This window comes from Strix aluco, chromosome 6, assembly GCF_031877795.1.
Source record: "Strix aluco isolate bStrAlu1 chromosome 6, bStrAlu1.hap1, whole genome shotgun sequence".
NCBI classification, from domain to species: Eukaryota; Metazoa; Chordata; class Aves; order Strigiformes; family Strigidae; genus Strix; species Strix aluco.
The window spans coordinates 26,342,070-26,367,077 of NC_133936.1; the positions used below are offsets into that span (position 1 = coordinate 26,342,070).

Below are 25,008 nucleotides of genomic sequence, written 5' to 3' on the forward strand. Positions count from 1 at the left end.
CAACTCGGAGAGCAAGGCAGGCTTTAGCCAGTCTCACCTGGTCTTGGGCACAGACATACAGAGATGCCCTAAAAGAATCGCAAGGAGAAATGTCAGTGCATTTCTCAGGTGGAGTATGTTTTTTTATTCAGGAAGGCAGTGGCACAGCACTCTCCAAAATGCAATTGAGAAAAGCACTCGAGAAAATTTTTGTCATTCAGGCAGATGCTTTAGTTGTCTAACCAGTCAACAGAACGGGTCCCGACTATTAAACTGAAAGGAGGAAGTATCTTACAGCTACGGCACAAAAGAAAAAAAAGCAGGTACTCGTCCAGTTATGTCACAGAACTTTTAACCCAATTCTTGCTTATTCCCTTACTTAAAAACAGCAGTTCAGCTCTATGGAGCACTGTAAGACAATCAGTTAAAGCCCCTGGTGGGTAAGCATTGGAACAATACCGATAAAATGAGTACCTGGGAATAGGCGCTGAGGCAGATTAGTTTTGTACTAATGCTCCTTTCTGCGATGCCATAAGGAAACCTTTCTTGAGTGAAGTATGTTCTAACCTATTACATCTCTGTAAACAGAGAATTAAATTGTAAATCACAATTTAAGTGGTAGAGATTCATGAGGAGGGTTTAGGAGGGTTGTAATCACCTTCATCAATCCTCTACTGTTGGTGAAAATATCTATTATTATCACTTGCTCAAGCTAGTTACCCTTTATTCATTCTAATGGGAGAGGATAAGGATACCTTAATGTATTAGCCTCAAATGGAGAAAAAAGATCCACAGCTCTGAAAAATGACTGGTAGTTGATTATGGTTTTTTAATACACAAAGGAACACTAACAATAGGATGAGTGGGGTTATATTTTTAAACCTTAAAGGTCATGGGTGTTCAGGTATCTCAAGATTCTTTTAGGTCAACATCACTACTAAAAGGTTACTTTCCCCTGAAAATATCGGATGTTCCTGATATTCCACTTCCCTCATCCTTATATAGAGTTCTTTTAATGTAAGACTATATTTTGTTATCTACTGCATATGGGACTTTCCTTTACCATTGATAATGACAAGGATTTTTTTTCCAAAAGAAAACCTTCATTTAGTTGTCAGTCCCAATACTTACAGGCACTTTCTTATTTACATAGTCACAACTGAATAATAGTTTCAGTGGGTGTTTGAACAGCTAGTTGCAGAACTGGGATCTTGGATCTCCTTATAGAGAGGAACAGTATTTCTGTAGTACTCTCCACAAAGGTCTATGAAATGTATAACACAATATAAATAATGCTCACCTCCCAATGTTATTTATTAGGTCATAGCATCTTAAAACATATCCTTATTTGATTTTGCTAAGGCCAGTCCCTAGTGACTAACATCAAAATACTAAAAGTTGACATAGGAGCTAGTCAAAAGTCAAAACATTTTTCACTGACATTACAACTGCTACAGCAATGTTTCATGAAGTTGCTTTTTTCAAGTATGCAGTAAGATCAGCTCTTTCATTCTGCTTTTTAATTCCAGCAAAAATCATTTTTGTACCAGAAATGTATTTCTTAGGGTTTTCCAAATACTCCATCAGTGTATTCTCACTCCAGACAACTCCTGAAAAACAGAAAACATAGTAAAATACAAGGTGGCCCAACGTCATGTATTTATGAAAATATCAATGGTCTCAAATCAAAGGTGTGATGTCCTGAACATAATGTGCCTAGAATCCAAGAGGAATGTGAGCAGAAGTGATACATAATATAAAATTCACAAGGTATACATTGTCTTTGTGTCACTTTAATAAGTCAAATATAAACCCTTTTTGCATCATGGAGAGTTTCAGTTCTTTTCAGCATTTCACATACAATTACTTACTACTTTTAAACTGTGTAAGTGTCTTTGTAATTCCAGTATCCAGAAGATCTGACTTTAATTTCATATAGTTGTTGACAATGAGCATCTACAGATTGACATGAAATTCATCATGGCTGTGCTCCACTGGAGGGCATTAGAAAAAGGGTTGTTAATGGCCAGTTCCTGGAATCTCTTGACAGAAGTCGAAAAACCATTAGTGTTTCCTTCCAACCCTGCTAAAACCTGTCTCTGTCAACAGAAGCCTACCGTTGTACTGAAGACTACTGAAATACCTATAATCAAGTTTCTCTTCTGTCCAGAGTTGACTCTTCCCATTGTCTAAGGGGGATTTAGATATCACTTTGTTGGTTTTCTTTTAAAAACTTGTACTAACATCAGTATAATTTGCTCACTAAATTTTTAATGAGAAAAAATAGTTAATATATGCTGATGATGTTTTGTATGAAGGAATTCCCAGTATACAGTGAATGTCACAGAACATTCCCTAGAAATCACAGAAAAATAAAAAAGTCAGCCAATTCTAAAGCATCTTAGTAGCCAGAAAAAAAACAGAACTGTATTTGTAATTAATAGCTTGATTCAAATAATATAATTTATATTCAAATGATATAAATAAAACCAGTGAAACACAGAATTACTTTCCATTTTCAGATGTTCCACTGCTTTTCAGGCCTGTCTGCATGAAAAACACAAGACAAGTCATAGCTTACTAGCAGGTGATGGTATTCAGTTAAGTGTTCTGAGCAAAACAACTGCAGCGCATCACGATGCCAGTAGAGGGTAGTGACCAGCAAACAAAATCTAGAAGCACCTTTAGGAAACAGAAATTAAAACCTGCCTATTGATACTACAAAGTTTTGGGAAAGCTGTATATCTTCTGACCTGGTGTGCTGAATATTGATAAAACTTTTTAATATAGGGATCGAGGATTGTTGTTTCTGAAACTATAGTTCAGATTCATCTGCAGTATGCAAAGTAAACAGTTGTGAGAGTAACTCCTTGTGACTAAGTCTTTCTACTGTACCTCTAAAGAAAAAGACTTTTTTTCATAGATGTCCCCTCCAACACTACACCTCATCCATGTCACCAGTTAGTTTTACCTTTGTTCTTGTTTGCATCTAAGAAAATCCTGCAGCTTGTCCTGTTCTGCAGCCAAATAAACCCCGAAGATTTGGTCCTGTCTTGTGCTTTCCAGCTTTTTCAACTGTGTGGCACTGCAAACATTTCTGAATAAAGATCTTCTTGCCTTTTTCAAAATCACCCATTTTGATCTATGTAAAAAATCTTTTAAAAAAAGGAAATTTGAACAATATTACAGAGAAGTTCACCATTGGTCACATTTATAATCTCCTTCTACAATTTCATAAAATATTTCTGTCTTGCACGGTAATAAAAGATAATGTGTCTCAAAGTAATGAAAATTTGTCCCAGACTTAATTGTAAAGGTAAGTTTGGGTAAGACTCTGTTAAGCTGCATAATTTCTTAACATGATCTGGTTGCTGATGGTTATGAATTAAATTTTGTTAAGTTATCCAATTTACAATTCGGAAAAAGCACCATGGTTTATTTTTGTTGCATCTCTGAGAGATGCAGAATTACAAATTTTGTTATTCTTATCTTTGGAGGTTAAGGGAGCTTTAAGTTTCATGATTGCTCTTCTAGAGCTACTTCAGTGGTCAACGTACTTTTGTCTAGAAGGCTGATCTAAAACACAGAAGCAACTCAGGATTTCCCTGTGGGTCACAGTGCTACTTAGAATTTCTCCAGAACTGTAGAATTCAACCCTCCTCCGGTGCCTGTCGGGACACGTTCATGGTGAGGCAGATTTCCAGTGGCAACGGCTGGACAGGGAGGCCGGGCTGCCCTTGGGCCCGTGTCTGCCAGGGAACGAAGGACAGTTGAGCACCTTTTGGCCCTCGGAGGGTGCGGAAGGTGAAGAGCTAAGGCTTGGACAACAGGCCCAAGCCAGAGTTGACCTATAGATGAATACTGTATATTTTATAACTGATAACCATTGTGCTTGTAGGTATTGTACTAAGCTATAGCAACCCACTTATGCTGATGTAAAAAGTGCTAAAGCGCTGAAATACTGAAGCCTGAACAACAGGCCCCGAGCCGAAGCTGCTAACTTAGCATGTAGTCACTAACAAAATATGTAAACTCCCCAGTAAAAGATACAGTTTAGACAGAACATAATCAGTAGTGAGGACAAAAGGCTGAGAGAATGTATCCAACTTTCCTTTCTCAGCCTTGTTCAAGGCTGAGAACCCAAGTATTTGGCCTTGTTGGAAACTCCCTTGGTTCCCCCCCCTGAGCCCTGGCCAGGTTTTGGGTAGAATCCAACAGGAGAATGAAACCAGAAATTTTCTGCTCAAAACAAAGCTGCCAGTTATTCTGGCTTGCCGATCTCTAGTATATAAGGCTGGACCCACTTGCAGCGACTTTGGCTGCCTCACCTACAGATGGATGCATCACGTAGGACTTCCCACTTGCCGGGAAAGGCTCTCCAAATCCTCACTGTAACGGGGGCTCCCCAGCGTCTGCGGATCTGGATAATGGTAACATATGCAAGTGGTGATGTATCTTTCTTAACCACTATTCTCTCTCTCATGTAGTAATGATTTGATGCATTACCCTGTATTTTCCTATTTGTTGCTTTAGGTGCATTATTCTGCCTTTTCTTACTGCATGTTTTCTGTATTACTCTGTTACATTATTTAGTTATCACCAGTAAAATACACCTACTCTTTTCACTCTGGTGTCTGAGTTTAATTGGTATCCTTAATCAGCAAAACAGAAGGCAATCCTGCTGCTCCCTGGTGACACCCGGGCACCAGCCACCCCTCCTAGGCCCAGCGAGCCACCCGTCACTGCTGTGTGCTTATTTTCCTACAGATAGTTATTTTTCCTGGGTATTTTTTGTGTTTGTTTCCCATGAAATACATCAAGTTCCCTGGGTCTCTGTGTTCTCAGAGTTCACAAGATGCACGTTAAGCCCAACTGTTGCCTGTATCAGCAAAGGCCTTGAAAATGGTTTCTTCATGGAGGAGCTCTATGACACCAGTGCTGTTTCAAAGGAGGTGGGTCACCATGTAATATAGTGAGTCTCTGGTTGAAGGAGGCCCTTTAAGAATAAATTATTGCAGCAAAAGTGAGTATGTTAGGGAAATATTGACACAGGGTACAAATCTGGGAGGAGTGGTCAATACACCAAACGGCCATGTTGCCACGGACTAGAGAGGCTGGAGAATGGTCTGACAGGAGCATCAAGAAGTTTAAAAAGGGACAGGGGAAGGTGCAGCATCCTTCACTTGGGTAGGAACAACCCCACGCACCAGTACATGCTGGGGGGGTGACTGCCTGAAAGCAGCTTTGCAGAAAAGGACTTGGGCATCGTGATAGACACCAAGGTGAACGTGAGCCAGCAAAGTGCCATTGTTGCAAAGAAGGCTACTGGTATCCTGGGCTACATTAGGAGAAATGTCACCAGCAAGACAAGGATGACACCTCTCCTCTACTCAGGACTGGTGAGGCCACACCTGGAGTACCATGTCCACCTCTGGGCTCCCCAGTATGAGAGAGACACAGACATAATGGAGAGAGTCCAGCAAAGGGCCACAAAGGACTAAGGGGCTGGAGCATCTCTCATATGAGGAAAGGCTGAGAGACTTGGGACTCTTTAGCAGAGAAGAGAAGGCTCAGGGGGATCCCATCAGTGCGTATAAATAGATAAAGGGATGGAATGAAGAAAACGGATCCAGACTCTTCTCAGTGGTGCCCAGTGACAGGACCAGTGACGAAGGGCACAAACTGAAAGACAGGAGGTTCCCTCCGAACATCAGGAAACACTTTTTTTCCAGCGAGGGTGACTGAGCGCTGCGCGGGTTACCCAGAGAGGTGGTGGAGTCTCCCTCCCTGGAGACATTCAAAAGCCGCCGGGACTCGGCCCGGGGCAGCCGGCTGCAGGTGGCCCTGCCTGAGCCGGGGCTTGGCCCCGCTGCCCTCCGGAGGCTCCTCCCGTCCGGAGCGGGGAGCCCGGGAGCGCCTCTCCTCGATTCGTTTCTGCTTAGCCCTTCCCACCCGCCCGCCGCCGCCGCGCCCGGGGAGCAAGTGCTGTCTCCCACGGGGGAGCCACGCCGGTGCCCCGGGCAGGCCCGGCGACGCTCCCGCCGCACGGGGTACTCCCTCCCCGGGGAGCGGGGTGCGCCGCGCAGGCCGGCCCACGGCGACGCTCCGCAGCCGGCGCTGAAGCCCGGCGTGGGGCGGCCGGGGAGCCCCGCCCGCCGCAGGCAAGGCCGCGGCCCTGACTGGGCGCGGAGAGGCGGGAGGGGCGCGGCCGGGGCGGGGGGGGAAGGACATGCTGTCTCCCCGGCGGAAAGGGCACTGTGGCCGTTCCCCGCCGGCCCCCGAGAAAAGCCAGCGGTCGCCAGCGGCCCGGGAGCCCGCCATGGAGGAGGGTAGCGGCTTCCGCCTCTCGGCCGAGTGCCTGGACGAGCCGCCCAACAGCCGCGTCTTCGTGGTGCTGGGCAAGGACACCGGGGAGGCGGTGATCCGCGAGCGCTTCGCCCCCTTCGGGGACATCCAGAACATCTGGCTGCTGCGGGACAAGCGCACCAACGAGTCCCGCGGCATCGCCTTCATCAAGTTCGCCCGCAGCTCGCAGGCCTGCCGGGCCATGGAGGAGATGCACGGCCGCAGCCTGGTCCCCGACACCAAGCCCATCAAGGTACCGCCGCCGGGCCGCGCCGGCCCCTTCCTGCCGGCGAGCCGGGCCGGGCGGGGGGCGAGCGAGCGGGGCCCGGCGGGGGGTTCCCCCGCTCTCTTCCAGCATGGCGGCCGCGGAGGGCGGCAGGCCGCGGCCGCTGCGCCCCGAGCTTGCCGCTTGAACGTGGCGCTGGCCTACGCGGGGCGAGGGGAAGCCCCTCGGCGGGGCGGGGGGCGGCGGAGGCCCGCCCGGAGCTGCCCTGGCGGACTGGCAGCGAGCCGCCGCCGGCCGCGCGGGGCCCGCTCCCGCTCCCCGGGGCCTTCCCGCCGCGCTGGCGCTCTCGGCCTTCCGGGGCGGCTGCGGCGGCGGGGCTGGCGGGCTCTTCGCGGGGAGATGCAGCGGGTCCCACCCTTGCCTGAAGTTCCCACCCGTGGCATAAGCTGCAACAGGCCCGGGGAAAATGCAGGACCTGGAAACTAGGTTGGTTGGTTTGTTTGTTTTGGGTCTTGTTGTGGTTTGGGTTTGTTGGGGTTTTTTTTTGGTAACCTTGAGGGAGTCTGTGAAATATTCTAAAACAGTGCAAGTGTTGTAAGCAGGATCGATGTGAATAAATAGACCTGACTTTGAAAGTATATTTCATACGGGTTTCGTAGCTTGGGTACAGTTTTTCCAAAATAATGATGCTTTATCTATGGAAAGGGCTGGCAGCTCTCAGCCTCTTGAATTGTTTTTGTATTCCCTGAGTACTAAGAAGATATGAATGACCTTAAACAGTGAAAGAAGGTTCTATGTGTTTCCTTTGAAAATGCAATTGAGTCAGTAAGATATTTTCTGAAGAACTTGACATTGGAAGCTGAAAGATCAGAGTTGTATTCCTTACTCTCCTGCATGACCATTAGAAAAATAATTTTAAGAGCTCTGTGAAATCAGTTGCTGCTTTTGCATAAAAGGCTTACTTTGAAGATTGTTTGTATTTTTTAAATTTCCTTGGTTTGGGTTTTTTTGCTTGTTTGTGGGTTGTTTGTGTTTTTTTTTTTTTTTTTCCTGGTTGTCTTCTGGGGTGCACTTCTGAGATGAAGTTTGTTTCAGGAATTAAAAAGGGCTTTAACAGTTATAGATGTGAGAAGTTATGAACGTTCACAGAGCACTAGACCTGCAGGCTTCAGCCCAGCTGAGCAGTGAACTGCAGTAGCAAGGTTTTAATAAGCTGCTAGGCTTTTTTATTTGTTTGCTTGCTTATTTTTTTGTTACTACTGCTATACTAGGCCCGTTGAGGTAATGCGGTTTTTTTCCTGTCTCATGTGTGACCTGTGGCATTGGCAGTGCTGCTGAATCAGGCTTCGATATTCCTGACCATTCTTCATTATCCCCAGTGAGAACTTCTGCTGGCTTCTGTCCTGTTTGGGAAACCATTTGGGGTGTATTATATTTGGAGGTCTTATCTCTGATCTTAGATGCATCTGTGACGTTCTTTTTTTCCATGTTAGGAAAGCTAGCTTATGTGAAAGACAAATACAAAAGCTTGTTAAAACAAACTATTTTTCTTGCTTGTTGATATGTGGTTAAGACCTGTTCTATCCAGTAATTACTGTCTATGTAATTATTTCATTAGGTATTTATTGCACAGTCAAGAGCTTCTGGAAGCCACCGAGATGTTGAAGATGAAGAGCTTACACGAATCTTTGTTATGATACCAAAGTCCTATACAGAGGAAGATCTGCGTGAGAAGTTTAAGGTACTGATTTGCTATTTGTTAATTATTATTTTAAATTGCCTTTGTCTTGTCAGAAGGGCTTAATGCATGGAACTTTAATGCATTTTCAACTATTGTAAATTAATACGCTTTTTAATTGTTCTAGATGTATGGAGACATTGAATATTGCAGCATTATTAAAAACAAGACTACTGGAGAAAGTAAAGGTTTGGGCTATGTGAGGTATTTAAAACCATCGCAAGCTGCCCGAGCAATTGAAGAGTGTGATCGAAGTAAGAATCTGACTGCATTCTTTCAAGTGTTTCACGATAAGTGTGTATTGTCGTTAATGTTCCTTTAATTTTTAGTTGTAGGTAAATTATTTATGATAAGATAAAGTTCCACTGCAAATAAAAAAATAGTATTATTAACATTCACTGAGAACAGTCACCTGACTTCATTCTTGCAGGACCAAATTGCAAGTAAGATCAGTGAAAAGAGTTTGGAAATGGATACAGAGTTTTCTTTTGTGCGTTGTTGTTGGCCTGTAATGTAGGCTTCATACACAGGAAAACCTCTTTTTAATCTATCCCTGGGAATATTCATTTTTAATCAAAAATATATTTGATAATCCATAGGGCTGCTGTTGTGATTACACTTATTTAAGAACAAATTAATCCTAATTGAAGTTTGGTGGCTTGTTTTGTTTTCATTTAATGTCATGATTAACCTGTTACAGAATGAAAGACTTTGTATGCTTTATGACCAACCATTTGTCACTTACGCTGTAGTACCAAAGAGGTATTAAAGAACTTGAGTGAGTCTGGTGGAAGGGCCACCAAGGTCGTCAGGGGCTGAAGCACATGACTTATGAGGAGAGACGGAGGGAACTGGGCTTGCTCATCCAGGAGAAGAAAGGCTTCAGGGGAAACCTAACAGCAGCCTTCTAATCCAACCCCCTGTTCAATGTTCACTTAATTGCAAATACAAAACAACTTGGTGTGTGGGTGTGATTGGTTTTTTGTTGTTCTTGTGTGGTGTTTTTTTCTTTTTTTTCTCCAGTAATGTATGTGGCGGTTCTACATCATATCTGTCATAAATAGTTCTATAAAAATTGTATTTGTGACAATTCTTGCATAGGAATATGAGTCTGAGATTACTTAGCAGTTACATTTTATTTCCTTTTTGCTGTGAGGTTAAAATGGGATTTGTTGGATAGCTTGAGAGTAATATCTATTTCTTTCATAAAAGCAAAGTCTAGATCAATGCAAAACATACATAAACTGCTGTTATAGTGTGGAAGTTCAGGTGATTGCCTGTGGAGCATCTCTGAATCCTGCCAAGTATCACAGAATGCTTGAAGTCGGAAGGGACCTCTGGAGGTCATCTTGCCCAACCCCTCTGCTCAAGCATGGTCACCTGGGCGCCATGGTTGCCCAGGACCATGTCCAGATGGCTTTTGAATATGTCCAAGGATGGAGACACCATGACCCCTCTGAACAGCCTGTGCCAGTGCTCAGTTACAGCAAATAGGCTCTGTTGTGCTTAACTTGTGACTAGGAGTAGTTCTCTGTGTAAGTTGATAACTTCCACCCAATTATTATGGCAGACTGCAAGAGTTACAGATTAGTTATTTTCCTAAAGCCAGCACTTACTGGATTTTCTGAATTTCTAAATACAGTACTTGGAGAATGCAGATCTGATCAGATAATTTAGATGTGTTGAGTTGTTGCTACATGTGTGGCTGTTTCTTTCAGGCTACAGGGCCATTTTGGCTGAACCTAAAAATAAGTCATCTGAGTCTTTTGAACATGATTATTATAGCAATAACATGAAGCAAGAACCAAGAGGAAATACACTTCCATTTTGTAAGTCACAGCTTTTTATACGAAAAATGATTTGTAGTCTTGAGCATGGTCACAAAGTAAGAATGCAGTTTGGAAGAAGGGAAGCTAACGGAGGCTTAGGTCAACATCTAAGTAGTAGATTGAATGTTGGAGTTCGAAGTGAGCGAGGCATTTTGTTTCTATGTTTTTATGTCTTGCTTTTACTCTAGTTGGCCGATTATTTTGTGACCTGCACTGATGAAATAAACACGTTACCCTTAGTATATAATTGACTTAGATTACTTCTAAAAGTTGAATGAAAAATAGGTATGAAATGAAGTCATGCTAGCGTGATGACTCAAATTATTTTTATGTTGATTCTTGAGGTGGGCAGCCAGAGTTTTGTAGTTTTGAAAAAAATGAGAGCAGAATTCAAGAGTCAGTCTCCAAACGTCTGTCAGTGGTATCACGGCTTCCCTTTATCCAAGAGCAGCTGTTTGCCCTCTTTGATATAGTTCCAGGACTGGAATATTGTGATGTTCAGAGAGATCCTCATACCAATAGTGGTAAGTAAAAGTGCAGAAACTTTTTTTTTTTTTCCTTTGTCTGAAGGGAATGCCTTTTATTTGTACTACAGTTCATTTGTATTGCAAAATACGGTACATTGAAAAGAATTAATGTTTTATGTATCAATGGTTGATGCTCTCACTGATGCATAAACCCAAAAATTCAGTTTTGTTTAAACCCCTGTTTACAGATAGTTAAACACCTTTATTTTCAGATAACAGAATCTCAAGAAGGACAGAATCAAAACCATGAGAAGTGGGATTTGGTCAAATTAAGTTAATAGTTTTGGGCAGAATAAATGGAGAAAAAGTTTCAAAAATTATTAGACATATAGGTTAAATGTTCCCTAAACAGATCTTTTGAATTTTCATCTTGAACTAAGTGTGTGTGTGTAGAAGCTGACATGAGTGAACTGCATTAAATCATTCCAAAACAAATCATGTTTTGTGTTGGAAGGATTGTTTTGATTTCAGTCTTGTTTTGCTGTTGCTGAGAAAAATGTGGAAGAGGTCTCTTCTCCAAGAAGCTTGAAATGGAAATGAGTCAGAGAGTGAAAATACAATTTAACAATACTTGAGATTCAGGGTTGATGGGATAATTGCATTCTTAAATGAAACTATGTATGTTTGTTGTTTCTAATTCAGGGTTAGGGAAGAAGACATGTTTTTACTTGTGTTGCTTTATTAGCAGCTTTTCAACTTAGCATAAATATAGCTGATCTGTCACTAGCTAATTCCACCGAAGTTTTCTTCACAAATACTGCTTGATGTTGCTATTAAGTAACGTAATGTGTGGTAAAAAGACTTTAAGAATTTTGTATCATCCATGACTAATGTGCAGTTTAATCATATTGCTTTATATGAGTGTAGCTTGTTCTTAGGACTTACCCATATCGTACTGAAACTGTGCACTGTATTTGTAGGATATGCTGTGATTCAGTACAGTACTGCTGCATCAGCTATATATGCCAAGTATAAATTACATGGTTTTGAGTATCCTCCTGGAAATCGATTAACTGTCATTTTCCTAGAAGATGGGAGTGATAGCTCAGAGTAAGTAGCCATACATAGAGATAGAAAGTTGTAAGTTGTGTTCTGGAGAGCAAATTTTAAAATAAATAAATAAGTACATTTTTAACATAAGTAACAGCAATGTCACTGTGATCTTCCTTCATACTTGTATTTTCTGATAGTATTTTCTGAAATGTAGGTGTTTCGGTTGGTTTTTTTTTAAAATAGTTTAGAATAAGCCTTTTGAAACTTATTAGTCTCTGATAAAAGCTTAAAATACATATTCTTAAAATACATTGGAAAATATTTGGCAAGAACCTTTGTAAATGCCTCTGTTAATATGTAGCAGTGTTTTTGATGAGGTTTATGATTTAAAACCAGATTTATCTCCTTGATCTCTTGGTTGTGTTTGCAGTTCTGCAGATAGTAACCTTGTGAAGCACATATATAGAGTAAAACCGTTGGATGCTGAGGATGCAATATCCCTACTGTATGGAGATCGTCAGGTTTTACTTTGACTATCTCTAATCTGTTCCTGTGATTTGAATGCCCATTACGAGTTGGAGCAGCTTAGGTGCGCTCCTGCAGTGAATATTTTGGCTTGGTTTCATCCTAAATGAATCTAGTTCATTTCCCCTAGAGTATTAAAAAAAGCAGAGTTTTGTATCTCTATATGTAGAAATGTATGAGTGTTTTCAGTGAGTTGCAGCTAGTGTGCATACTGTCAGATCATGTCTAGAGTGTTATGAAAGCCTGACTTGATTTTCGTTATCTACATGAGTTTACAGATTTCCAGAGATATTTTTAGATGTGCATTAAGACTCTTCTCTTGCTGTATTTAAGATTAATGTAACTTAGCTCTTTCTTCTAAAAGAGTTTATTCTCACTTCTGCTTTCAGCCTCATCAGAAAAATGGCAACACAGCTGGTAACAGCACATGTGTCATCAGTGTTGCGGAATAACAGTGCAGTTGTTCAACAGTATAGGACACCTTCTGTAAGTTAATATAATGGATGCTGTTAATATTCTTCTGAATTGTTGTAAGAAACTTCAGATATGTCAATAAAGAACACTGCTCCCTTTCTCTGTAACTGTTCTAGATGTTACGTTTTTAAGATGTACCTCTGGTTGGTTTGTACTTTTTTATTCCCTATAAAGTTGTTGATCTTACTTGGATTTATTGTCCAATTTAATGAAATAACCAAAGTAAAGAAATAAGATGAGAACTTGAGTCCTGTGATGGAACAAAAATTGTAAATAAGGTGTAATGACTTCCCCCTTCATCAGTTAATTTATACTTGCCTTTTTTTCCCCCTGTTTCAGCAGGCATTTGGAGGAACTTCTGGCTCACAGTTACTTCAACCCCAAACAGATGCCATACTTCCACCACACAAAAAAAAGGTTCCACCTGACACTTCTGTGAAGGAAAGGCTTTTCATACTTTTTCATCCCCACCCTTTACCTGTAAATGTATTGGAGGATGTGTTCTGGTAAGACATATGAATAAGTGTTCTCTAACCGAAAAAATAACCATGAAATATTTAAAATAAATGTTGAAAATGAAGATTGTCATCATGAAAACTCTTCCCAGAAAAGACAGGGCACAATGATCAATAAGTAACAAGTGATCAATAGGTGACAGTTGCTTTTTGAAACAATTATGTAATGGAATTCACCTTGAAGCATAGATGCAATGTCATCAGTACAGCAGCTTTATTATTGATTAATGTAATCTGAAGTAAAATGTCTAGTCTCTTAACATTTTTTTAACCAAAAAAATGTAGTACTTCTGGTTCTTATGGCCTAATTTATTTGGCATTTTGTTGTACATCTGTAAGGAATTTAAGTCTTTTGATAAACTTCCACAGTAACTTAGGGGAGCAAGTATAGGGAGTTTTTTTTCTGATATATCCTGAGACATTTTTATCGTTTGCATCTTACTGATACTATTTCAACCATCCTTTCACACTACCTCCCTATGAGGAGCAAAGACTTGGGAGACAATTTTTGCCATCTTTAAAATAAATCTGTAGTTCAGCTGTTCTCGGGTATTTTATATTATTTATTTTTAGTATTCTCTTGAAGAAAAAGACATTTTGCTTTTCTAATAGCTGGCATTTGCAATACATCTTTGGAAAGCCAAAACATTTTCAAAGCAGCATGAGAAGAAAAGAAACAGTATACACTTGTGTGGAATTGAAAATGATACCTATTTGATATACTGAAAAAAAAAGGCTATGCACCCTAGTCTTGACACTTGTATAGCTTCAGTATAAAGCCAGAAGACTTTATTTTTTTAAAATCCTTTTTAAGGAACTGTCTAAGAATCTCCTGAGGACTTGGAAATCTGGGTCTTTTCCTAAAACTTTAGTGATTGCTTTCTGAGTCACTTCAGTGAGACTTTTTCAAAGATGAATCACAACCAAGCAAGTTCATTTAAGTGAGATAAAAGTTTAGCCTCTAAATTATCTGCTGGTTCATGTGTGTTCTTTTTGGTTTGCTTGGGGTTTTTTGTTCTTTTGGTTTTCGGGGTTTTTTTGGAGTGCTGTTTAGTGTTTGGGGACTATGGTATTGATTAGCTTTACATGTTCTTTTAAATAAGAGATCAATCACTGGTGCTTGTGGTTCTACTGTAATATTCCATAGAAAACATTGCCTATGAACTGTTGGTTTTATTTCTGAAATTGGCTGGAATTCTAGAGAAGAGAATATGAAAAGTGGAAGTTTGGAAGAGGCAGCACAAGAAAATATAGCATACATATGAGAATATAGTTTTTGCAGCTACCAAATCAGACATACTTCAGTTTGGATAACAGGTATCTATCTTGCAGCAAAACCTGTAAATCATCTTTGTTTTCTTCTTTTCTTTTTCCCCCCAGTCGTTTTGGACACTTGATAAAAGTTTACCTTGTGGCTGGAAAAAACGTGGGCTATGCAAAATTTGCAGACAGAGCAAGTGCCAGTGATGCCATAACTGCGTTACATGGCAAGATTGTGAATGGTGTCAGGCTTAAAGTAAGGTTGGCAGACTCGCCTACGGAAGAATCTAACAAACGTCAGAGAACTTACTGATCGGGTGAGTACCCAGTTACTTAAACTGAGCTGTTACTTAAACTGAAGTTCAACTACTTGAAATAGTGATAGGCAAACTATTTTGAAGTTAGACATCAACGTATAATGATAAATTTTAAATCTAGTTTTAGCTAACAACTTGAAATTTGTGATACGTGTGTGTTTACATATATGTATATATGGGTGTGTATGTTTATATATGCACACGTACACTTTATTTTCATAAAAATCTATTTTTATAATTTTTGAACAAATATGAACCAGTCTGGATGTTCACTTTATGTACATAAGAATATCAGTTAACATTGAAAAGAGTATGTGAAAATAAACAATGGAACTGAGATCAGTTTGTGTGTGTCTTTCTTTCATTAAAAACACATGCCCTCACAATGGTGTTGGATAAAGATGCAGAGTTCAGCCCTTGAAGGGCAGAGGAGGGAAGGGATAAATAAAAAAAGGACATGGGAAGGACAGGGAAGGCTGTCAGGTGACACTGACTGTTTGGGATATTTGGGTCATCTGGATTCTCAGAAATCAGGTGTAGCTGGAATGTGTGACAGTGAAGAGAATATTGCAGAGCCTGCTGTGGTGTATGTTTAAGATAATTAGTTAGTGAATTTATTAGTTGATGCTTATGGCCTGTGAAAGCTGGCTGAGCTCCTAGAGAGGTTTTACAGACTTCAGGGATCAAAATTCACTTGTTCTTTTAACATATTGGTTTGATTCAAATGATAGAATTTAAATTTTTTTTTAACATTAGAATTATTACCAAAAAAGGATTAGAGTTGGCAGAGGAAAGGCTAAACCCTGTTTTCTACAAAATAACTGCCAAATATTATTGTAGCTTCCAAATAAATTCAGTAGCTGTATTATCTTTATAGGGGACATGCAGTTTTGCTTTAACTCGTTAAGAAAACAACACATGAAATCCTGACTCTCTTCACATAAATATTTTACTTCTAAGCTTCTCTCTTTGTATCTTTCTTTGTGTAGGTACTCTTTGTGACCCAGGAGTTGCAAAGACCGGAAAGGTTTTGCCCACAGTGTTCTCTCCCTCCTTTTTTTCCTAAGGACTTTCATGTTGTTCTGATAAGCAGCAGTTACTAAGGTGGCCTTAGTCTTTGTACACAACTTGCTTTTTAAAAAAATGGATTTCTAGCTTGCTTTTTCTGCATTGAATTGTAGCTAAAACTCATTTGAAACTTTTTTTTTACAAGCAGCTCTGACGAATGCATTTTTAAGTAACTTGTACCCATGCTCTTATCTTTGTACAAAGGTTTTGTTTGTTTTTATTGTGGCCTCCAATAATAAAAGGCCAGCCTCTTGGTCACTACAGGAGAAACTGTGATGTAAAGTATAATGTAATACCAGCTTTGCCTTGACTAAAGTGTAGATACTGTATGCATCCAAAATTAGAAAGATGATTTATCCTTACTTTTTCTTTGTTTTTTAAGAAAGATAACAGTCAGAAGGCAGGGAGGTTCTCTTCTTCTGATTGTCAATCTAGAACTGATTTTATTCACACACAACATGCACATGTGTGTACACATACACAAGCACACATTTTTCCAGTGTGATTTTTGAGAAGATTCTTTAAGGTCTCCTGCTGACAAAAGGTGAAGTTGGTCACCAAATGGTATTTTCAAAAGGCTAAAACTTAATTTATATTTCTAATTAAGTTCAAAAATTCTAATATATACCTATTATTGACTATTTAGAAACCTCAACTCCCTTACAAGGTAAGGGTAAGACATACACATTTGCTGTTGTGCCATTTTACCTAATTAGAAAACTGGAGAAATAAGGTTATATTTGAAGAAAACCCTTTTACACATGCAAGTTTACAGCAAAGCTCTTTGTCTTTTCCTAGGTTTTTGCACTCCTGTAAATGAACAAACTAAAACTAGTACTCTTTATTCTTTGAAAAAAGATGGGCACCCTAAATCTGTCTTGGACAGATTACTTGTAGTTCTGGTGCAAGTGACTGCTGAATATTTTCCCTTTGGTTAGCCTTTTGTCTGCTGTGCCTGTGTGATAACACAGGTAGAAGAGCTTTCTGAATTTTCTGTGTTACATCTTGTTACATCCTGTACATCAGGTTCCTGATTCAGAGTCTCTTAGCAGGCTGTCTTAGCTTAGGATAAACAGGCAAAGCCAGTTTCTCAAATTCAAACAAAATGGTACATAAAAAGAAGATTCCATCTGTGCTCCTTTCTAAAAGGGCTTGCTCATTTAAATCGGGCTCACCACTGTGTGACCAACTGACAAATTTTGCAGTAGTTTAGAGGCTTATATTCTGCTTTCAAGTAAAGTTTTAAATGGTGCATGTGAAGGGGATGGAATTATCTGACTCTGCAATAGTACTTTTTTTTCTAAGATGTGAGAATATTAACTTTTGTTCTTTTTGAATTTTAGCTGGAGGAAATAATCTCCTTAGCTAAAACTTCTATGAGTTTTCACTTAAAGAAATCATTGCCTCTTAAAATAAAATCCTTTCTAAAGACCTGCTGTATTGCTTGCCTTTTATCTCTAGCAAGGGGACTGGATTCCTGCAATAGTACTCTCTATACAAGGTTCTCTGATTTAAAATCTGTGATAAGATATATTAATTCAATAGAATCTATATGAAAATAAATTTAATTCAATTGACCAATTTAAATAAAATATTATTTCAATGCAGTTTTTATCTGACTTTTGGAAGTTTTTTTCCCCCAATAGTATTTTTGTTATGTAAATCATCTTTTTTTTAGTCTAATTTACAAAACTGTTTCTTAAACGTTTTCTGGTAATGGTATGCTACTGATAATGCTCTTGCAATGTAAACTTCTGATCATAAGAACAATCTACTCTCTTACAACAACCTTTGTTTATCAGGAGGATTTGAATACATGTATATTAATATTCTAAAGTAATCCATCTGAATTTTGCAGGCTCTGGCTCTCCTACAAGTCAATGAAAATTCAATTGTTTATATGAGTAGTTAAAAGTAGAGAAATTACAGAAATACAGACCAATAAAGTTCTCTCTTAACTACTTTAAGTTCTAATGTAAGGGGTTTTTTTGGGGTGAGGCTTTCTGTTTTATGCCAAGTAAGTATTAATGGCTGAAATAATCACTTCAAACTATCTTGCTTTGCATCAGTGTAGGCTTGAGAAGACAACTGCAGTGCCTACTTCTAGGCAGTTGCTAAAACCGGAAGCTATCTTAATGTTCTTGGTGTTGACCAGCTTCTGCTTTCTGCTCGGGTTTTTGCATTGCTTGGAGTATTTCATGAGAACCTCACTGCAGTTCTCTGATGCCTGTTGTGTAAATTATATCACTCAAAAATAGAAGAGGAAGAGAATTTGGTAACTTTCAGAAGAATGTATTGTGGAAATCTGATCTCTTCATTTCAGCCTCGTTCTATTTAAATACCACTCCCCACGCTCCCACAAATGAGGGGAGACCTCATTGCCCTCTACAACTACCTGAAAGGAGGTTGCAGAGAACTGGGGATGAGTCTCTTTAACGAAGTAACAAGTGATAGGACAAGAGGTAATGGCCTCAAGTTGCTCCAGGGAAGGTTTAGACTGGATATTAGGAAGCATTTCTTTACAGAACGGGTTGTTAGGTGTTGGAATGGGCTGCCCAGGGAGGTGGTGGAGTCCCCATCCCTGGAGGTGTTTAAGAGTAGGGTCGACATGGTGCTGAGGGATATGGTGGAGTTGGGAACTGTCAGTGTTAGGTTAATGGTTGGACTAGGTGATCTTCAAGGTCCTTTCCAACATAGACGATTCTGTGGAAAAAAAACCCCACGCCCCACAAACAAACAGTATTTTTCACAAAGCTTTCAAGTAGCCCTTAGAAAGCAGATCTTCTAACTAGTACTGTATTAGAAATCCAAAATATGGATATCTAGGGCTGGATTCTGTGGCTCTTAATAATCATTGCTGATTGGCTTTAACCCACAGCAAATGGATTCATTGCATTTTTCCCCTTCTGAAAAATGTGTTGTGTTGTTATTCAAGAACTATTTAGTTACTAAGTTGAGAAACATTTATTCTGTGACGAAATACTCGGTTATTGTTGTCTTTTATTATCTGTGTCCTGTAAATCCTGCATCACTGATTTTATTTCCTTTCATTTTTTTTTAGTTAAAACTTTATTAAAATTTTGGCATTTAACATGTATATTTATAAAGATTTACTTCTGTGCAAAAATGTTTTAAAAAAGTAACTGTATCATAGTTGAAATATAGTCCAGAATTAAAAAAAACATTAACTATATTTTGTATCAACAGTATAGTGCAGAAAAATTGCTGCCTTTCACACACTGCTCAGAAAAAGAGGTACTTCTTTAAAAGCTAGAGAAGCATATATAAAATATATTAAAAGCCTTATTTATGTGGTGTTGTAAAGATTGTTTTATAATGTATATATTTTAAAATAAAAATAGATATGTTGCTTTTTGATACTATTTTTGTACTTGTGTTTTTTCTGCAGAAACTAAATAATGACATGACCCTCAGCTAGCTGACTGACTGACTGAAAACGTGACTAGACATGGTTCCTGTGGACAGTGACAGCTTTTTTTTTTTTTAATTGTTACTTAGTTGATCTTCTCTCTATATATGGTACTTTCTGGTTTTGAAAATGCAGACATGCAGTTTTGAAAATTATCTAGGCATTACAAATTGTAAATTGGTGGTTGTTCTTGTAGTAGTCTATAATCTTGTATTACAGAAATATCTCTCTTGTGTTTAACTGAATTCCTCCTCTAAGGTGGAAATTACAATGATGGGGGAAATAAAGGAAGTCAGCATTTTGTGGCTTGACTGGTTAATTGATAATGATTCAGATCATAACTGTTAAAATAGAAGACATCTTTTATGATCCAAATTGCATTGAAAACTGAACTACAGCAGTAAATTCAAACAAAATGAAATAACTGTTTTGAAAACTGCAGGTAAACCTGACAGTATTAAACTAGATTTAAGAAAACAGCTGTAATCAAGAAAATGATTCAAGTATATTCTTAAGTATTTTGTTGATTTGGGCCAAAAGTATTCATTATTCTTTGTATGCTGCTTAGTGGAAAGGACATTTGACTGTGGGTCAGACTGCCAGAGCTGCTTACATTTATCCTTTCATATCTGGAGGTCTTTGATTATAACTGTGGGGAAAGTATGGAGTCTAGGGGTGTGCTTTTGTTTTGAGGGCTTGGTGGGGGTTTTTTTTGTCTTTTGTTTTTCAGTTGTGGGGTTTTCTTAAGAAGGTTTCAGTGCATATGTTGCTTAAGAAAGAATTGGACAATTCAGTGTTTCAGCAGGATGAAGAGGATTTCAGCATTGATGAAGAATATATGAAGATTGTTAGAATAAGTATTTGCACAGATAATTTCAAATGCCAAATACTTTTCTGTGTATTCCCAAATACTACTTATTAAATTGAAAATATCCTGGTTATTAAAATAATTTATACAGATAAAACTGATAAATTTCAGTTGTATGCATCCTAGAGAAGAAGCATGTTCTCGGATGCCAGCGTGTCCCATCTTGGTCCCTTGATCATCGGCGTGGGGAGAGACAGTGGAGCATCCTATAACTTCCTCTGACTCTGAGCACCTTCAGAAAGATTTCCTTCCAAGAAATCCCTAGCTCACAGGAGGGAAGGGCTGAGAATGCAGCTCTTACTTCTGTAGTTACCAGGCAGGGGATAGTGAACTGGGTTTTAGAGCAGACACACCCAGTGTACGCAATTCTAATGTGATGGGAGAGTTCTTTACATTGATAAGGGAGATTGGGTCACAAGGGAAACAGGGCGAATGACAGCCCATAGTAGATAGATCTGGATAGTGGGGTTTACTTAAGAACCAATAAGATTTGAGCTTTTACCCAACCTTATAATTTCATGCACTCACCTGCTTTTCTCTACTCCCTGCCAGCAGTGTTAGGTTCACTTAGCCTCTGCTTCCCTTCCCAGCAGGGAGATCACTGCTGTCAGGAGGGTTGGGCCGAAAGTTGCATTTGTGCAGTGCAGCTGCTCAGCCACCAGTCTTGGACCCCACTGGTCAGTGTTTGGGCAGCCTTTGGCATTTGTTTCTATGCAGCCCACTGAGCTCCAGGGTCATGCCTGGCTTCCATGGTCTTCACCTTCTGCTCCTCCAGTCCCTTATTCTTTTGAAGAATGCTAACTTCTTACCAGGAAACCTTTCTTGGAGCCTTCTTTCTGGTGTTCCAAGCCCCTGAGTCTCAGTGAATGTGCAGAAGCACAGCACCTTATAATTAGTGGTTTTCTCTTGTGTCTTTATTAATTTAATCTATGTTTTTATCTACAACAGATGGCTGCCTTTTGTTGTTTTGTTTGTTTTTTCAAAGAGAAGGAGGAAGTGAGAAGGTATGGGGAAATACCTCCAGTTGTAAGTAACTGAAAGCTGCAGGTGAAACTCTTCAGTTTTTTTCTATTGTTTTCCAACAGCAAAAGGCACATACCCATTAAAACAACCCCCTGGTTGGGGTTGGTGGGGGTGGGGAGGGGAGGGAGGCAGGAAAGGGAGGGAGTGGAGAGTCTAATAGAATTTTTTTAACCAGAAGATATGCTTACTCAAAACTTACAACTTTACCATTCAATGCTTTATAGTCAGCTCTCTCAAAATGCTGCTAGGATACAAACCTGGATTAGCCATCTAGGGTAATGTGCCTTCACCTACTATCAAATTAATGCAATTAGAATAATATTTACATGCAGCGTACATAATGTTTCTTATGCAGCAAATATTTTAAAGTATTTAGTAAATTGGTGTCTAATACAAGATACAGCCATGTTCAACTATTTTTTTTATTTCCTGCTCTTTATAAAAAGAATTACCAGTAAAAGTATATTTGTATTAGAGTATATGAGAATAAGCACTGTCATTGCAATTGTTTCAGAAGTTTAAATTTAAAATGACAAACTGTGTATTTGAAAAACCACAAAGCACTATTTTTTTCTTATGTTAAAAGAATATTAGAATTCAAATGCTCCGATGTGAGGAAGTTGCAGAATAAAGGTTGCCTAAGAAACCCTTTTTCCTCTCTCTGTTCCCCTAGTATGCCTTACGATGCAGTCCTTGATGACTCACCAGCAGCTTTTTTCCCAAGAGCAGTTGTTTCATTCAGCACAAAGAATGAAATTGAATCAGGGCTGCATGGTTAAAGCAGGCTGTAAAATTCCTGCTTATTTTGTTGTAGGTGTTAGAAATTACATAGTGAACAAAACAGGTTTATGGTTGAGCCTGGAGAATTGGATCCTGTCTCTGACTCCTGCCCAGAGATTGATTGTGAGGGGGGTTGCCATTTCTCTGGGATTCCTCTGGAAAAGTCCTGTTTGTTTGTTGTTGTTTTGCTTTTTGTTTCCCTTGTCCTCACCATAAATTTTGAGTAGAATTTGGGGCTTTCCTGTATTTGTTCTGGGGAAATGATTTTGACCAGGTTGTCATGAATCCAAAACTCCAGAACCATCAAGCAGCACCTTTGCAGCCTGAACTGTACAGTGTACTTGTGCTGTGAGTCCAGTATTTTTAGAAAACATCAGTCCTACTGTGCAGACATGACAGAGACACCGTGCTTGTATAGCTGGTCTGACATGTGCTGCTGAACTTGTTCATCATGTGGTGTACCTGCATGTTAGGAGTAAGCTAAAACACAGCCTACGAGGAGTGAGGTACTGTGCCACCACGAGCATCTTTTCAGTGTAGGTGCAGATCTTTACCATCTTTATTTGTCTTTACTCAAGAGAGCGCTTTAAAGTATAGGGTAAAAATGGTTGTGTTATTTAGGTGCCAGGTGAAATGCTGAGAATTTCTGCATAGTCACTTGATAAAAGAAAAACTTCTCATATACATGTTTGAATCAACCTGTTTGATCAGTCTCTCCTATGTCAAGATCCCCAGTCTAATGTGGATGCTTGTGTGTTTAGGTGATGTAAACATCCCCAGCAATGTAAACAAACACTCAAAAATGAAGTAACTGGTGTCCGAGCTTGGTCATCCAAGATGGAAAAGAAGAATCATCTGTTAGAATGGTTCTAACAGCTACACATGGGAACATTCAACACATACAGAGGATTAAAAGACACCCCTTTATATCTTGAAGTAATGTTACGAAGTAGGGAGAACAGTGCTGTTCTCTAATTGTTCTCAATCCTGTTTCTATTACTGCATGTCGGTAGTGGGCCACTGCCCTCCCCTGGGTGTGGAAGATCAGTGCTCTGTCTGTAGTCCTGCTTCAGGCTGCAGAGCTCACTTGCCTGCTTGTTCATGTGAGAGACTGAAATGTCATATGACTGTCTCAAAGCTTTCTTGTGGCTGTGCAAACCTCCAAGACAAGCTGCTGCAGCCTGTGAATTGGTCTGGGGGATGTCACCAAGGGAAGCGGGAGTCTATTGAAGGATGCACTCCCCCACTTCTTTGCGGTTGCATTGTCGAACTCCTTAGATATGCCTCAGAAGTGTACTGAGCTGGCTCCATTGTCTAGCCATTTGTGGCTCTGTTGCATAGGCCAGACACCATGCATGCCTTGCTAATGAACTGGTAAGAAGCAAATGTTTCTGCCCAGAAGCTGGATGCAACAAAACCTGTGGGACCAGAGAAAAAAAACCTGAAGGTGGGCAGATATGCTAATCAGTGGATACGATGAACTTAAAAAGGCAACAGAAAACTGCTCGGTGTGCATCCACCATCGAAACCAGATCCATGTGCACCCACCACCGAAGAACTGAAGACTGAGGACCAACGGGACGCCACTGGATCCATGGTGGTGACTATTCTTGCAGCCCTATCCCGCATCCTTGCTTTATTTCTGTCTTTTCCTTCCATTCTGTCCTATCGCTACCCCTCTTCACTTTTTTTTTAATAATAAAAACCTGTTTTGGGTATATGGCATTTGACCTCGTTTGTGTCTTAATCTCGCTCTTGGGATCATATCAAAACCTCCCCCGACATTGGATCGGGACAGTTCAGTGAGGAAGAGAATTGGGCTGGTACTCAGAGGAGAGAAATTTCTCCGTTTTCAGTACTGAGGTTTCGAGATACCCTAAGAAGGAACTCTGCGAGCAGACTGTATTTTTCATTTTTCCTTTTCAGGCATTGCTAAATCAGTCTATTAGGTAACTCACGTGGAATAATTTGTAGTGTTCCTGTAACGTTTCTTAAAAGATCCTTAAAAGCAAAATCATTACATGCTCTTAGTTCAGTATATTTCCTGAAAGCATTGATGTACTAGTCTTCTCCAGCTAAATACCAGTTTGTGTAAATACATTTTGCTATTTTTAAGTCCCCCAGCATTTTTGATTGGATATAATATTCATCTCTCCCTGTTTAAATTGTTATGTAGCACTACTGATAAGTGGCATGTTGCTTTTCTAGGTCATTTCATTGGTAAGAAAAAACTGCCTGCTGTGAGGATGAGCATTAGGTTCCTGTACTGGAAAAAACTGTGTCACTTATATTCTTTTTGCTGGTGGTTAGTGAATTGACCAAAACTGTATAGGCTTTTTGTGTGTTGTTTTGCAGTATTAGTGCTTTAATGTTGGCAAGTAGAATTTAGAATGTTTATCTGTAAGTGACTTGGATTTCAGCTGTGTTCATCAGCTATAGTTTCTGTTGGCATTGAACAGGGCTTTTGTACCTTTTGAAAATGACGTAATACAGATTTCATAAATTATGCTAAATGGTGTCCATTATAAATGATTTTATCCATTTATTGAGTCATAACCACCTGGTAGCAGAGGAGCCTTTTGTTTGTGTAACTGGAGAAAGATACTAATTTGCTTATGTTGCCTGAATGTCTACATTAGGACATTTCTGACCATTAGCTGAAAAAAAGACTGCTCTCAACAGAGCTGTGCATTCTGAATGTGACCTGTGAGTCGGTGATTGCAATAGGTTCCCCTCACTGAGTCTTGGGGCTCCTACCTGAGACCTTTTTCTTTGGGTGGTACAAACCACTACTAGAGTACCCCACGTGGGGGCAGAGCCCAGGTTTGCAATGCAGTGGAATTGGATTTCCTTTGTATTCTTCCTCTTCCTGTTAATAGTCCATTTTCTGACTCCGGGTGCTCTGTCATGTTGTTTCTGCTCTGGCTACAGAGATATCATCTAATGTCTGCAATGCCAGGCGCCTCCACTCTTTCAATTACTGTAGCACTAAGTGAGAGACAGAAGAAGGAATAATCATGTGTAAGTGGAAACTGTCGAAGGTGAAAATAGCATGCAATTTATGCGCACAGCTCCGGTTCATTAAAACTACTTCATTTCATAGTCCCGCTG

The 25,008-nt window shown here is 39.8% G+C and overlaps 2 protein-coding genes across 3 annotated transcripts; one reads left to right on the top strand and one right to left on the bottom strand.

Moving 5' to 3' along the window:
• Positions 1-1,443: 1,443 nt before the first annotated feature.
• LOC141924969 (cytochrome c, somatic-like) lies at positions 1,444-3,115 on the bottom strand. The gene is given in 3 exon segments (XM_074828302.1): positions 1,444-1,589; positions 2,951-2,971; positions 2,974-3,115. Coding segments are annotated over 3 exon segments (309 nt in total).
• Positions 3,116-5,979: 2,864 nt separating this feature from the next.
• RBM45 (RNA binding motif protein 45) lies at positions 5,980-19,529 on the top strand. 2 transcript variants are annotated; one of them, XM_074829231.1, is made up of 10 exons: positions 5,980-6,577; positions 8,169-8,291; positions 8,416-8,542; positions 10,007-10,117; positions 10,462-10,641; positions 11,565-11,694; positions 12,552-12,648; positions 12,976-13,142; positions 14,532-14,728; positions 19,206-19,529. In XM_074829231.1, exons 1-9 carry the CDS (start codon positions 6,209-6,211, stop codon positions 14,722-14,724), a joined length of 1,497 nt encoding a protein of 498 aa, XP_074685332.1. In that variant the 5' UTR covers positions 5,980-6,208; the 3' UTR covers positions 14,725-14,728; positions 19,206-19,529. The 2 variants fall into 2 exon arrangements, with proteins under 2 accessions (XP_074685332.1, XP_074685335.1); XM_074829234.1 differs by having other exon boundaries at positions 12,979-13,142.
• Positions 19,530-25,008: the final 5,479 nt, after the last annotated feature.

Bases quoted from the DNA above. Each gene is read 5' to 3' on its own strand.
- RBM45 (XM_074829231.1), top strand. From the start codon at position 6,209: ATGCTGTCTCCCCGGCGGAAAGGGCACTGTGGCCGTTCCCCGCCGGCC. The intron at 10,642-11,564 runs GTAAGTAAAAGT...CTGTATTTGTAG, and splicing joins AGATCCTCATACCAATAGTG to GATATGCTGTGATTCAGTAC. The intron at 12,649-12,975 runs GTAAGTTAATAT...CCCCTGTTTCAG, and splicing joins AACAGTATAGGACACCTTCT to CAGGCATTTGGAGGAACTTC.